Source organism: Aquila chrysaetos, chromosome 25 (genome assembly GCF_900496995.4).
Source record: "Aquila chrysaetos chrysaetos chromosome 25, bAquChr1.4, whole genome shotgun sequence".
Classification (NCBI taxonomy): domain Eukaryota; kingdom Metazoa; phylum Chordata; class Aves; order Accipitriformes; family Accipitridae; genus Aquila; species Aquila chrysaetos.
In genome coordinates, this window is record NC_044028.1 from 18,001,193 (window position 1) to 18,014,363 (window position 13,171).

The 13,171-nt window shown below is 69.0% G+C and overlaps 2 protein-coding genes across 4 annotated transcripts; one reads left to right on the forward strand and one right to left on the reverse strand.

Moving 5' to 3' along the window:
• The first annotated feature begins 1,924 nt into the window (after positions 1 to 1,924).
• Positions 1,925 to 9,478, forward strand: LOC115335726 (cytoplasmic phosphatidylinositol transfer protein 1-like). Of its 3 annotated transcripts, none has more exons than XM_030001838.1 (10): positions 1,925 to 2,006; positions 3,389 to 3,510; positions 4,801 to 4,949; positions 6,323 to 6,411; positions 6,608 to 6,615; positions 6,906 to 6,977; positions 7,079 to 7,174; positions 7,284 to 7,439; positions 7,526 to 7,589; positions 8,553 to 9,478. In XM_030001838.1, the coding sequence occupies exons 2-10, from the start codon at positions 3,463 to 3,465 to the stop codon at positions 8,816 to 8,818; spliced, it is 948 nt and encodes a 315-aa protein (XP_029857698.1). In that variant the 5' UTR covers positions 1,925 to 2,006; positions 3,389 to 3,462; the 3' UTR covers positions 8,819 to 9,478. The 3 variants fall into 3 exon arrangements, with proteins under 3 accessions (XP_029857698.1, XP_029857699.1, XP_029857702.1); XM_030001839.2 differs by lacking the exon at positions 1,925 to 2,006 and adding an exon at positions 2,386 to 2,810; XM_030001842.2 differs by lacking the exons at positions 1,925 to 2,006; positions 8,553 to 9,478 and adding an exon at positions 8,054 to 8,549 and having other exon boundaries at positions 2,840 to 3,510.
• MSS51 (MSS51 mitochondrial translational activator) lies at positions 9,479 to 12,844 on the reverse strand. Its single transcript, XM_030001821.2, has 6 exons — positions 12,271 to 12,844; positions 11,771 to 11,926; positions 11,413 to 11,537; positions 10,626 to 11,189; positions 10,030 to 10,123; positions 9,479 to 9,951 (listed from the first exon to the last, which is right to left on the reverse strand). The coding sequence occupies exons 1-6, from the start codon at positions 12,561 to 12,563 to the stop codon at positions 9,675 to 9,677; spliced, it is 1,509 nt and encodes a 502-aa protein (XP_029857681.1). The 5' UTR covers positions 12,564 to 12,844; the 3' UTR covers positions 9,479 to 9,674.
• Between the last annotated feature and the right edge of the window lie 327 nt (positions 12,845 to 13,171).

Here is a 13,171-nt window from a genome sequence, read left to right on the forward strand (position 1 = left end):
TCCGTGGGATCCTCCCCGGTGGCACGGGGGGCTTGGGGGTGAGAAACCGGGGGGGACACCGGCATTGGCGAGGGGGCACTGGCAGCCGCATGGGGACGCTGGCAGTGGCACGGGGTGGGGTATCGGGCTTCAGCAAATCCTCTTTTCTCCTCCTTGTTGACTCGGCACCGGAGTGAAGCAGGGCATGACCAGGAAAAACCCAACCCGGATGCCTTTGCCTTGGCAGCGGCACAGGACCCTGCCGAACGGGTTCAGGAGGAATGTGGCTGCTGGCGGGGCAGGGGGGCGGCGCTGAGAACCCACCAGGTCCTCGTCACCACCACTGTGACCCCAGCAAGAGCCCAGCTGGGTTTGGTCCGAGCCATGCTGGCAGGAGCCCTGTGCCTGCTGCTTTATCCTTTGGGGGCTGCCAGGGAGTCCCCTGCCTGGGGGGGACACAGGGCGGGGGGGTGGCTGTCACCCAGTGCCACCAGAGTTGGGGGTGCTGAGGCACGTCGTCGGGAGAACGGTGGCACCGCAGGCTGGTATGCCAGGAAGAAGGCAGCAGAGCGGTACAGGCAGACAGGGACCGGTGCAGGCAGGGGAAGGTGTGCCCAGCAGGCAGAGCTCCTGGCACGGTGCTCCCAGATGTGGGATGGGTGCCCCGCAGGGCACGCCGGCGGGTTTTGGGGGCCACTGTCCCCAGCCCGCGCTGCTCCCTCCACCGCTGCTTGCCCTGGCCCTAGCTACAGCCTGGGGCCATCCCTGCTGCCTCGGGGCTCCCTGGGGGCTACGGAGCGGGGTCCCCGGCACCACAAGATGGCACAGACTGGCTGCCATGGCGGCTGCAATGGGGGAAGGCGGTGAAAGAGCCCGGACCCATCCTTGGACACTGCACGGCACCCATGGGTGCCATGGTGCCCGGGTGAGTGCAACCTCCGTGCCCTGTGCCAGGGCCACTGCAGTGGGGGGGGGGTCCCAGCACCGCCGGTGATGGCGGTGCCACAGGCTGCAGGGTGGCTTGGTGGGTGTCCCCTTCGTCCAGTCCGTGTCCCCGCGGTGGCCATCACCCCGGGACCATGGCACCCTGGCACCGGATGGGCTGCTCCCCAGCACCCCGGGCAGCGAGGCCGGAGCGTGCCGTGGTGCCACAATCACATCAAGCGGCACGGCTCGGCCTTTGCGCTCCCGGCAGTGCCGTGGGAGGCACTCACAGCCTCCAAGGCAGAATTTTTTGGAGCAAATAAAGAGAAAACCACACCGGCCGGGTGCAGCCCTGCCCAGCGCCCAAGCGTGGCTATTTTTAGTGTCCGGGTTGATTGAAATTCACGGAGGAAAGAGGCAGGGGAAGCGCAGTGACGGCGGCGGCTGTCGCCGGTTATGAGTTGTGGCGCTGCGTGCTGGTAACGTGTTTGGCTCTGGATGGCATGCGGGCGGTGCTGGCACATGGAGTACGGTGAGGCTGGGGTGCAGGGGCCTGGGCGGGCAGTGGGGTGCAGGTGAGTGGGTGGAGGAGTAGGGGTGCAGGAGGAAGTTTGGGGGGTTTCAGCCGGGGGGGAACAGCCCAGCCCGGGAGAGCCCAGCCTGGGAGCCCCGCCGGGGCTCTGATCCTGGGGGTAACCCCGGGGCATCCCCCAGCCGGGGCACACGGTGGCTGCTGAGGGTCTCCGGGAGCAGCCGGGACCCCGGTGCCGTGCCGTGCCGTGCCGTGCAGAGGGACTCCCAGTGCCATGCCGTGCTGGGGAGCACCGGTGCCGGTGCGGTGCACCGATGGCAGTGCCGGTGCGGAGCCGGTGCCGGTGCCGGTGCTAAGTGCGGTGCCGCTGTCGGTGCAGTGCGATGCCGGTGCCGGTCCCGGTGCGGTGCAATGCCGGTGCCGGTGCGGTCCCGGTGCCGGTGCATTCCTCCCCCTAGGGGTCGGTGTGCCGCGGCGCGGGAGGCGGTGCGGGAGGCGGTGCGCTCCTGCGCACGGCCCGGGGCGGCCGGGGCACGGCGGCGGCGGGGAACGGGCACCGCCGCGGCTCCGGGTGAGTGCGGCCGGGGCGGGGGGCGGCGGGAGCCCCGGCCCCGCGGGGGGATGCGGCGGAGCTGGGCCGGGCGGGAGGGGAGCGGTGGGGAGGGGGGCGGCGGAGCCCGGGCCGGGCCGGGCCGGGCCGGGCGCCGGGGGGGGAGCGGTGCCGGTGCCGCCGGTGCCGGCCCCGCCGTGCCCGGAGTCCGCCGCCGCCCGGGCATCGCCCGCTCGTCCCGGCAGCACGGCCGGCCGGAGTCCCCGGGCAGCCCCCGAGCCCACCCCCGCCCCGGACGGGACGTCCGCCACCCGCCCCGGGACAGCCCCGGACCCCCCCGGGCCGGTCTGAGCTCCCCCCCGTGCCGGGCTGGGGCAGAGGACCCGGTGGCCCTGGAGTGCCCCGCGCTCCCCGGTCCCGGGGTCCCCGGGGTGTCCCCTCCCTCACCACGCCCTGCCGTATGCCGGGGCCGCCTCTGCCCCCCGGCCCGGGACAGCGGGGTCCCGGGGCTGGGCGAGGAGCACCCCGGGGGGGCTTATGGCTTCCCGCAGCCCGGCACCGGCACCCAGTCCTCTCCCTTGTCAGTAGGGTGCCCCTGTGCCCCCCAGGGACGCCCCCGTGTCCCCAGCTGGACAAGCTGCCCCCCAGACAAGACCCCCTGCGACCCCCCATCTGCCCCCTCCAAGGCCTGATCCCTCATTCAGGGTGACTGCCTGGGGGGGTCACATCCCCTCCCTGCCCTGCGGCGCTGGGGGCCACGGCCAGGAGCCCCCTGAGCTGCTCCGTTACCCATCCTGAGCATCCCCAGCCCCGGCCGGAGCGAGGGTGAGTGGGGCAGCCTGGCAGTGCCGCTGGCTGGGACGGGTGCTGGGGTCAGCCCCGGGGTGGGGGCTCCAGCTCCTGCCGGGGGAAGGGATGTCCCACACCAGGGACATGACCTGGGTGCTCCCCAGAAGCAGGTCCCCGGGGCAGGCCAGAGCGTGGGAGCCCACGGGGGGGTCCCTGCGAGCATCGGCAGGTCTGATCCCATCCCGGCGTCCCTGCAACCCTCTCGCTGCGCCGGCTACCTCGGTCGGGTGTGGATGTGGCATCTCGAAAGGATGGCACCGTATTTTGCGGGGACACACGTGCTCCAAGGCGGCTGCCTAAGGGGAGTGGGTGACTGCCTGGCAGGGAAGAGGTTAACGCCAGGGGGGTTTCAGGGTGCTGGGGAGTCCCCAGCCGGGTACACCCAGGCTGCTTCTCACACCGGTGACCTCACGCCACTGCCATGGCAACGGCTCATGAAGTCACCGGTGCCGAGAGCAGGGCGGCCGCCTCGAGCGTGGGGTGATGGGATGGGAGCGTGGGAGGCTGCCGAGCGCCGTCCCCCCGCTCTCACCGCACCCTCCGGGTCCCCCCAGAATGAGCTGTGCCCCCGCCAACGCCTCCGCCTGACCCCCACCCTGCCTGCCCTGCCCGCCCTGCCCGTGCCACCATGCTCATCAAGGAGTACCGCATCTGCATGCCGCTCACCACCGAGGAGGTGAGTGGGGGGCAGTGGGGGGGCCAGGGCTGCCTGTACCCCCGGGGCCAGGCAGGAAAGGGGGGTGTCGGTTGGGAAGAGGGGTGCAGAGGCGGGGGGAGCACTGAGCCCCCAGCCATGGGTGCCAGGGACAACTCGGCTGCAGGGACCCACCGATGGAGGGGGCTGCGGGTGGGGGTCCTGTACCCACAGCAGTGGGGTGCCAGGGGATTGGGTCCCTGCCCGGCAAGGGGCTGGGGGACACGGCGGCCCCCTTTGCCATCCACTCGTGACACTGTTTGTGGCAGGGAACATCTGCCTTGGCTGAGCTGCCAAGGTGTGCTTTGGCCACGGCCATTGGGCTCGGGATGCTTTGTGCCGGGTGCTGAGATGTGTTTTGGGGTGCAGACAGGGGGGATGTCCCATCCCTGGGCAGGGTGACCTTGGGGCATGGAGCCCAATGGCAGCACTGGGGGCTGCTCGGGGGCAGCCCAGTCGCAGGACCATGGGATGAGCTGGCAGGCGAACGGCACCAGGGGTTTGAGTGCCCCTGGCACCGCAGCACTCGGGGCGGCTACTCTGATGGGGAGCGCAGGCTCAATCCCAGCTCCAGCAGGGAGCCTGAATCCCTGTCGGCAAACAGCGGCGATAGCCGGCAGCCGGTGGCATCCCCGGCCAAAGGTCGCTCCTGAGCGCCTGGTGCCGACGGGGCCGTTTCAGGGAGCGGGGAGCCGCGGTGGTGGTGCCCACGCTGGGCAGCACCAGCACTCCCCAGGCACCGGTTTTGTGTTCACACCTGGGGAAGGTTTTCAATTAGGCAGAGAGGGGCAATAAGATCCCGCTGGCAGTTAGGGTGATGGATGGGATCTTCAGCGGAACAATAAAACACTTATTGCGTGGCTGCGTCATCAAATACACATGCACACACATATATATTCATATACATATCTCTCTCTCTCTATATATATAGTTTTCTCTGGCTCCTAGGTAACTTGCTGAGCAGAAAGCCTCCAGGCACTCTGCAAGGCACTCAGACACTGGGGAAGAGCCAGGAGGGCAGCATCTGGCCCTCGCCCAGGTGCTGGAGCAGCCCAGGGGCAGGGGGGTTCAAACAGGGTGCCCTGGGAGACCCCTGCCCACTGCACAGCTGGGGGTCTGTCACCCCTTTGCTCCGTGCCTCAGTTTCCCCTCTCAGTGGTGCAGCTGGAAACCCGTTAGCCCGGCAAAGAGGAGCCCATCCCGGCACCGGCTCTGCCGGGAGGGTGCCGGGGCAGGGGATGGCAGCGCTGAGGCCGGGCGCTGTGGTTGCAGTACCGCGTAGGGCAGCTCTACACCATCAGCAAGCACAGTCACCAGGAGAGCGAGAAGGGCGAGGGCGTGGAGGTGGTGAAGAACGAGCCCCACGAGGACCCCATCCACGGCCCCGGCCAGTTCACCGAGAAGCGCGTCCACCTCTCCAGGTGAGGCTGCAGCTCCAGCAAGGGGTGCTGGGTGGGGAGGGGGCCCCGGTGCGCCGGCTCTGTGCGGCAGCACCGCGGTGGGGAGCATAGGGAGGCATCGGGGTGGCTCCATCCCTCCCTCCAAAATTCCCGGGGAACATCCTTTCTGGGTCCGTGACACCCTGCAGTGTGGCTGCACCCGTCTCCCAGGGTTGCATCCATCTTCAGGGACTGCCCCTGTCTCCCAGGGGTGTACCCAAATCCTGGAGTGCACCCGTCTTTGGGGGCTGCGCCCAACTTTGGGGGCTGCACCTATCTCTCAGGGTGTACCCATCTCCTGGGGTGCGCTTATCTTGAGGAGCTGTACCCATCTTCAGGGGCTGCACCCATCTGTGGGGGCTATCTCCCAGGGTGCACCCATCTTCCATGGGGTGCAACCCTCTCTGGGGGCCACACTGATCTCCTGGGGTGCACCCATCTTCAGGGCATGCACCCATCTTGCATCTCCCGGTGGGCACCCATCTCCGGGTATCAGAGCTGCGGCGTGGGGCTCGGAGGGGATGCCCAGGCTGCTGCTCAGCCCGTCCCTGGGGGTGTCCCCATGCGCAGCCCTGGGTGCCCGTTGGGCAGCCGCTGGCACCCAGTGCTGCTGTCCCCGTGTCCCCGCCACCGGCTGCGGCACACCGCGGTGCGGGCATCGGCTGCTCCCCCGCCCAGGGAGTCGCTGGCGTGAGACGGGCTATTTTTAGCCATAGCACTCACGATTCCCCTCTCGGGGACGGTATTTATAACGCCTGCAAATTAATCAAAACTCACCTCCCGGCTCCCCTGGGGGCCTGATCCTGCCCTGGGAGCGTGGGCAGCCGTGGGGTGCTGGGCAGGGTGGACAGGGGTGCCTGGGGGCAATGGGGGCATCCTGGGGTCCTGGTCCTGGGAAGGTGGAAGCGGTCCTGGGGAAGGGGTGGGGGTGCCTGGGGAGGTGGTAAGGGTGCCTGGCGAGGGGGTGGGGGTCCTGGGGAGAGGATGGGGGCACTGGTGTAGAGGTAAGGGTCCTGGAGAGGTGGCAGGGGTCCCTGGCAGGGGGGGTGCTGGGGTGCAGATGAGGGTCCTGGGGAGGCAGCAGGTGTCCCTGGGGAGTGATGGGGTGCAGGTGAGGGTCCCTGGGGGGATCCTGGATGTGGAGGTGAGGGTGCAGAGGGGTGCTGGGGTGGAGGTGAGGGTCCTGGGGAGCAGGTGGGGTCCCTGGGGAGAATATGGGGGTCCCAGAGCTGGGGCCGTGCTGTGGGGGCTGCATTCAGCGGAGCGGGGCCGGGTGGCACTGGGCAGGGCTGTGCCCGCCAGCCGTATCCTGCCCTGAGCGGAGTCCCCCCCCCGCCGCTCTGGTCCCCCCGCAGTAAACTGCCGAGCTGGGCACGGGCGGTGACCCCCCGCATCTTCTACATCACGGAGAAGGCCTGGAACTACTACCCCTACACCATCACTGGTGAGCCCCGGGCAGGGCGTGGGGGACGGGCACCCGGGCACCACCGGGCACCCTGCCCCTCTCCGGCGGTGACGGCGGTGGGCTGCCGGGAGAGCCCGGCCGTGGCCGCTTCCCGGTCTCACCGCTCCCTCTCTCCCCTGTGACGCCACCCGGCGATGCCACCCCACGGTGCTGCTGTGCCACGGTGTCCCTGCAGAGTACACGGTAAGGAGATGGTATGGGGGGACCCGGCCCCTTCCCCAGCACCTGGCATGGCTGGGGAGGGGGCACTGGGGTGGGTGTCCCTTGGGGCTTGGTGTCCCTCGGGGTGGGCGTCCCTCGGGGTGGGCATCCCTGGGGGTGGGCATCCCTCAGAGTGGGTGTCCTTGGGGACGGACGTCCCTTGGGGATCAGCATCCTTGGGGCTGGGTGTCCTTTGGGGGTGGGCACCCCTGGGGCGGGCATCCCTCGGGACAGGCATCCCTCAGGGGCCAGCTGACGGTCGCTCCCTGCAGTGCTCCTTCCTGCCCAAGTTCTCCATCTACATCGAGACCAAGTACGAGGACAACTGCGGCGACAGCGAGAACGTGAGTCGGTGCCGCAGCTGAGACCTGGCAAACTCATTGCAGGGTGGGGGGACACACACGTACGCGTGGCCAGCGCCTCTCACCCTCCCTCCCCTCCCCAGATCTTCCGCAGCGATAAAATCCTGGGCGACCACGAGGTCTCCTTCCTGGACATCGCCTTCGACGAGATCCCCGAGCGTTACTACCGCAGCTTGGAGGTAGCACGCGTGGGGACGGAGGGGAGTTCCCCGGGGCCATCCCCTTGTCCCCCCCATCTCCGGGTGGGGGCTTCACAGCCCCATTCTGCCCCCCCCCCCCTCCCCGCAGGACCCCCGTTTCTTTAGCTCGGCCAAGACGGGCCGGGGGCCGCTGCGGGAGGGCTGGCGTCAGCACACCAAGCCCATCATGTGCTCCTACAAGCTGGTGAGCGTCAAGTTCGAGGTGTGGGGGCTGCAGACGCGGGTGGAGCAGTTTGTGCACAAGGTGAGGGGGCTGGGGGGCCGAGGCCGGGGTAGGGGGGACATCGGGGGGGACGGTGACAGGATCCTGACCCCCGTGGTGCGTCACAGGTGATCCGGGACATCCTGCTGATCGGACACCGGCAGGCTTTCGCCTGGGTGGACGAGTGGTGCGGTGAGTCCGCGGGGCTGCCCCGGCGCTGCGGGTGAGGGTGGGGGACACGGTCCCCGGGGTGACCCCGAACCCCCAGGGTGGGAGGGGGCTGCGGGTTTAACCGCCGATGCCACTAACCCCACGGGCAGCTCCCGCTCTTCCTCCCCGGCAAACCTGCTGCCTGCCATCGCTTGCTCTGCTCCGCTCCCGCTGCCCTCGCGCCTGCCTGCACCCTCGCACGCTGCCTGCTCCGCCGCACGCCTGGGGAAGGCTTGGCTGAAGCAGGGGGTGGGGAGAGGAGCCCCAGCATCGCTGCCTGCGCTGCCTGCACCCCCGGTCTGGCAGGGAGACACGCTGCAGGCAGCTGCCACGTGCGGACACGGGGACGGGAGCCCCGGGTTTGGCGATGGCCGGCAGCGGGTGCTGGCAGCAGGGGCCGGCAGCGGGCGCGGGGTCGTCCCGGCGAGCGGCTCTCTGCCTTCCAGACATGTCCCTGGAAGAGGTCCGGGCCTTCGAGACTCAGATGCAAGTGGCCACAAACCAAAAGCTGGGGAGTCAGCACCCCTAAACCCCGCCGCGCGGGCAGCCCTGCCGCACGCTGCCTGCAGGGGACGGAGACCCCAGACCCTGCTGCGCTGCCCGCAGGCGGGTGCAGGCAGGGGGGCTTGTGCACGGTGCACACCGAGCCCCCCCTGCACCCCGTGGCGGAGGGTTCCCCCCCGCCTGGCTGTCCTCCCCACGCATCCCCTGCCTGCGCCGTCTGTCCATCCCTTCCCCGCTGCTGGCTGGGCTGGTGCCGGAGCCGGGGGCTGGCTGCACTGCCCAGCGTCCCCCTCCCTGCCCGTCTGCCTCTCCCCAGCCCTTGCCCCTTTGCCGGCACCCAGCTTCGGGGGGAGCCGGTGCGTGGGGTGCAGGCCGCCCCAGGATGACGGGGTGCAGGATGCGGCCGTGCTGAGCGGCCCCAAGCCCGGCTGTGCTCGGCAGGGATGACAATGGAGGAGGTGCGGCGCTACGAGCGGGAGACGCAGGAGGCCACCAACGAGCTCATCGGCCTGGTGGCACCCGCCATCTCGGTCAGCGAGGTGGGGCAGCCCACGGCCACGCACTCGGCCCCCGCCAGCGCCCCCTCCACCCCCCTCAGCGACGAGGCCCCCGATTTCCTCGCTCCCCCCAAGACTCGCCCGCGCAAGAAGTCGGCGCCGGAGACCCTGACGTTGCCTGCGCTGCGGGAACGCGCCAGTGCCGAGTGATGCTGGCGGTGCCGCGCCGTGCCACCTCCCTGGCCAGACTGCCACGGCCCCTCCGACGGGCGCCGACCCCAGAGAGGGACCCGCTGTCGGGGCGTGGGGAGCCCCAGGGGGATACCAGCCTCCCCGAGCCATCGTGGGTGCCCGTGTGGGACATTGCCACCACCGCTGGGCCGGGCCCGCTGGCTGCACAGGGAGGGGACGCCAGGCCAGCGTGGGTCCCCGGCAGCGTCAGGCGATGCTGCAGGGACTGGTTCGCTCAGCGCCGCCCGCCCTGGTTTCCTCAGGGGCCACCGAGGCTGACGAGCAGCAGGGCTGCGGCAGCCGGTACCCGTGTGCCGTGGCCGGGCTGGGTGCTGGTGCCAGGCTGAGCAGCTGCGGGGCTTGGCGAGCGATGCTGGAGCACCACCCTGCAGGATAGGCACCGGCACAGGGGCACAGCACGTGTGACAGTGATGGTGACAGCCGGGTGCTGGGCTGGGGCTCCCTGCGGGACCCCGGGGGTTGCACAGCCCCGTGGATGGCAGGTCCCACAGTCGGGGTCCCCTTTGTTATCCCTCCAGAGGCCGTGGCCACCCGAGTGGGGGGGCTGGGACAGGCTCAGCCCTCTGTTTTCTTTGGGAAAACAAAGGCCTTTTTGGAAATAAAGCTCAAGACACGGCAGCCGGCTGCCGGTGGTGGTTTATTCAGTGCCACGGAGGGGTGCCATGCCTGTGCCAGCATGCTGCGTCCCCCGGGACTGGACGTGTGCAGTGAAGGATGGCTGGATCGCTGATCCGTGTATGGGGAGACGGTTTCCTGGGATGGGGCCACGAGGGGCTGGGGGTCGGGTAGGCAGGGCAACACTGGCTGCATGGGGTCAGCCCAGCCCTGGGGCGATGCTCCCAGCTGCACCGGCAGCACTGGGCTCCCCTCCCTGCCAGCCATCACCGTCCTCCAGCTCCTCAGCACCCGGCACAGCCGATGCCACCGGCCCCAGCAGGGTGATGTAGTAGGAGCTGCAGTAGACGGGTGCCTTGTTGGGACTGGAGTAGACCTGCTCTGGCCGGAGTGAGGCGAAGGGGTTGGTGGCATAGCCCATGATGTGCGTCTCGAGCTCCACCAGGATCTGCAGGGAGGACTTCAGCTCCTGCTCGCTGCCGGGAGAGGGGGAGGATGGGCCCCGTTACTGGCCAGCTGTGCCAGTATGCTGGGAGCAGCGGGGCCATGCTCACCTGTAAACGGTGAAGAGGACGGGCAGGCGGTAGTCCCGCAGCAGCAGCAGGGTGGGCAGCCAGCCCGCCAGCAAGTCTGGACAGGCATGGAAACCTGTGGGGGACACAGCAGTGAGGGTCCCACCTCTCTCCTGACCCACCCTGGCCCTGGGGAAAGGCAGCTCTAACAGCACCCGCTCCGTCCTGGAGACCCCCGGGGTGAGTGGGTGATGCTGGCAATAGGGTTTGGCAGCAAGGTGGGTCCCATCTCCCCACCACCATGGGGGCATTCCCGACTCTGGGTCCTGGGCTGAGCCACCACACCAAGACCTGAAGGCAGAGACCCCTTTGAGTGCTGCTTGTACCTGCTGACTGGCAGGTGGGTGACGCAGGCAGGACGCTGAGTGCGTGGTGGGACGAGGCAGCCAAGCCCCATGGGGGTCACCCTGGCTGCTCCGGCTGCCTGTTGCGGCTTGGTGCAAAGCCCTGGCATGACCCAAGCCACCAGCAGGCTCAGCCCCAGGTGCTGCCAGGGTGCTCAGGGACTACCCTGCCAGGGACGTTCTGCTCTAGGCAGTGGGGTGGCGAGGGGCTGGGTGGCCAGCTTGGTCACTCACCCGGGTGAAAGCCCACCACCAAATCAGGGCGGGCGGCCAGCTTGGTCTCCACGTGGCTCTCCCAGAAGTCGTGGTAGAGTCCCTTGTAGCTGCTGAGATAGACCCTTCCCTGGGGCGCCGGCGTGGCCAGGGGTGGCCTCATGATGGGTCCATCGACCACGTCCACCCCCACCATCACCACCTCCATGCCCCGGTGCCCCGGGAACATGCGCGTCAGCTCGTCATAGTCTGTCAGCCGGGCGTTGAGGGTCTCGACGTGGGATGCCCCCACCACATGCACAGTGAGGGCCTTGGCGAGGGGGTCGATGCCGAAAAGCCGCAGCCCCAATCCGATGGTGAGCGGTCGTGAGTGGAAGTCAGTGACCAGCCGCCGGACAGATTCGCGCAGCTCCCCATCCTCTGGCCGGGGCTTCCCAGCGTTGGCCCAGAGGAGGGTCATGTACCGCCCGGCCAGGATGGCGCCCAGCTTCTCCTCCAGCTGCCCCTGCATGGAGAACCAGTCCTCCCAGCCCTCCACGTCCTGGGCAGGTTTTGTCCAGGTCTCCGTGGGGAAGGGGATGTCTCCTGGGGGGGATAGGGAGAAGTGTTGGAGGTCGCAGTGGTGGCCCCACAGCCCAGGCTGCCTGTCCCACGTGGGCTGTGAGGGTGCTGGACCCAGCCACAGGGGCTGGAGCCAGGAGGAGGGACCCCACCTCCCTTCACGGGACCTATGCAGCCTGGGGCAGGGCAGGGATCAGGCAAGTTGGAGGGAGGACACAGAGCGTGGGAGCAGCATCCCCTGCCCTACCTGTGAAGACGAGCCACTCCACCAGCCGATCTAGGGCCACCAGCTTCAGCTTCTTGCAGAACTTCTTGTGCAGCGGCCAGTTGGCACGCTGGCATGCCACGCCGCAGTAGTACACGTTTTGGCACCTGGGGAGAGAGGCAGCGTGCCCAGCTCGGGGAGGGGGGGGGCCAGGATCCGGCCTGCTGAGCCTGGCTCCCTGCCACCCCCTCCCAGGGCTGCGTTGCTGTTTTGGGGGTGCTCTGTGGCTGGAGGTTGGGCATCGGGGCCAGACACCCCCAGTTTCACCCTGGCCACTGGGCTGGAAGCGAGGGGATGGATGCAGCCCCATGCCATCAGACCACCTCCCCCTGCCCCATACCTCTTGCATCGTCGGAGGCTTTTGGGGTCAGGGAGGGCATTGGGGAGCTTCTTGCACTCGGCGCAAAACTTGAAGGTGTCCTCCATCTTCTGGAACATGTCGAAGTAAGTCCGGATGCCGAAATCGCTGCCACTCTTCCTCCCATCCATGGCAGACCTGCAGATGTCATGGGGGCTGATGAGCAGGATCCAGCCCACACTGCTCTGTCATCATGGCGGGGCTGATGTCCTCCCTCCAAGGCTGCCAGGATTTTTAGCTCCAGCCAAGAGCATCCTGGCCCGGACTGGGTGGGGATGGGGAGCTGGGCTCCCTGAAGGGAGCTGGGGAATGGGCTGGCGGAGGGGTGCACCCAGGAGCTCTGTCAGAGCACCCTGCATGCGGGCTGAGCTGGGAGACTGGGATGAGCCAGGGGAGATGCTCCAGCTATGGCGGGGGGACACATGGGATGCTTGGGGGGGGGGAGGGGAGGAACACGCACCCATGGGTGCTCACTCACTCACTTGTAGTCCTCGTAGCTCTTCATGTTGAGCTTCTGGAGGATGACGTGGGACAGCCCTGGCACGTTGCGGTCCATGGCCTGGAAGCCCAGTGAGTCCACATCGGGTGCCCTCGCCACCGGCTCCTCCACGGGCTTCTTGGGGCGGCCGGTTTTGGGGGCAGTGCCTCCGTTTTGCTGGGCCATGGTGGCTGCGGGAGAGAGGGATGCGGGCGAGGGGGTCGGTTCTTGGTTCTCCGGGTGCTGCCGGGGTCCCCCCCGCCGCCCGCCGCCCCCGCGCCGCCTCCCGCCCGCCATCCCGCTGCTCGTCCCCGGCTGTGGCGGCGGGGAGGACGGAGGAGCCGGTTGATGCCGGGCAGCTCTGGTGCACGTCCCACTGCCAACGAGGGAGGGCTGGGCTCAAATGTCAGCCCCAAAAAGATAGCAGTGGAGGAGAGCGGCCGCGGCCCCTCTGGCAGGAATCGGATAGCGGAGCTATTCTGGTCATCCCCTCCCAGGGAACGGGCCAACCCGCTCCGGGGGTCCGGCACCCGCCCCGAAAGCCGCCGGTGGCGGCGGTGGGGTCCCCCGAAACCCCTTCTTCCCTGGAGCTACACCTTCACTGCACCCCTGGGGGGAGCTGGGGTGGCTGCCCCAGCCCCTGGGACCATTCCCCTCTGTCCCCATGGGGCCTGCCAGCCCCCCGCCGTGAGGCCCCTACCCCATCCCGGCCTGTGGGGACCCCCCCCCCTCTCCCTCAGGGCCCTCAGTGGGGCGTGAGCGAGCGGCTGGGTGGGCACTGCGGCCTCTGCCAGGAGTGGGGCTGGGGCACCAGCTGGGCTCCCCAGGGGCACGCCAGGCCGCAGGGAGGGCACGGTGCCCCTGCAGCACCCCCCCTACCCAGCCGCTACGGGTGGGGTCGGGGG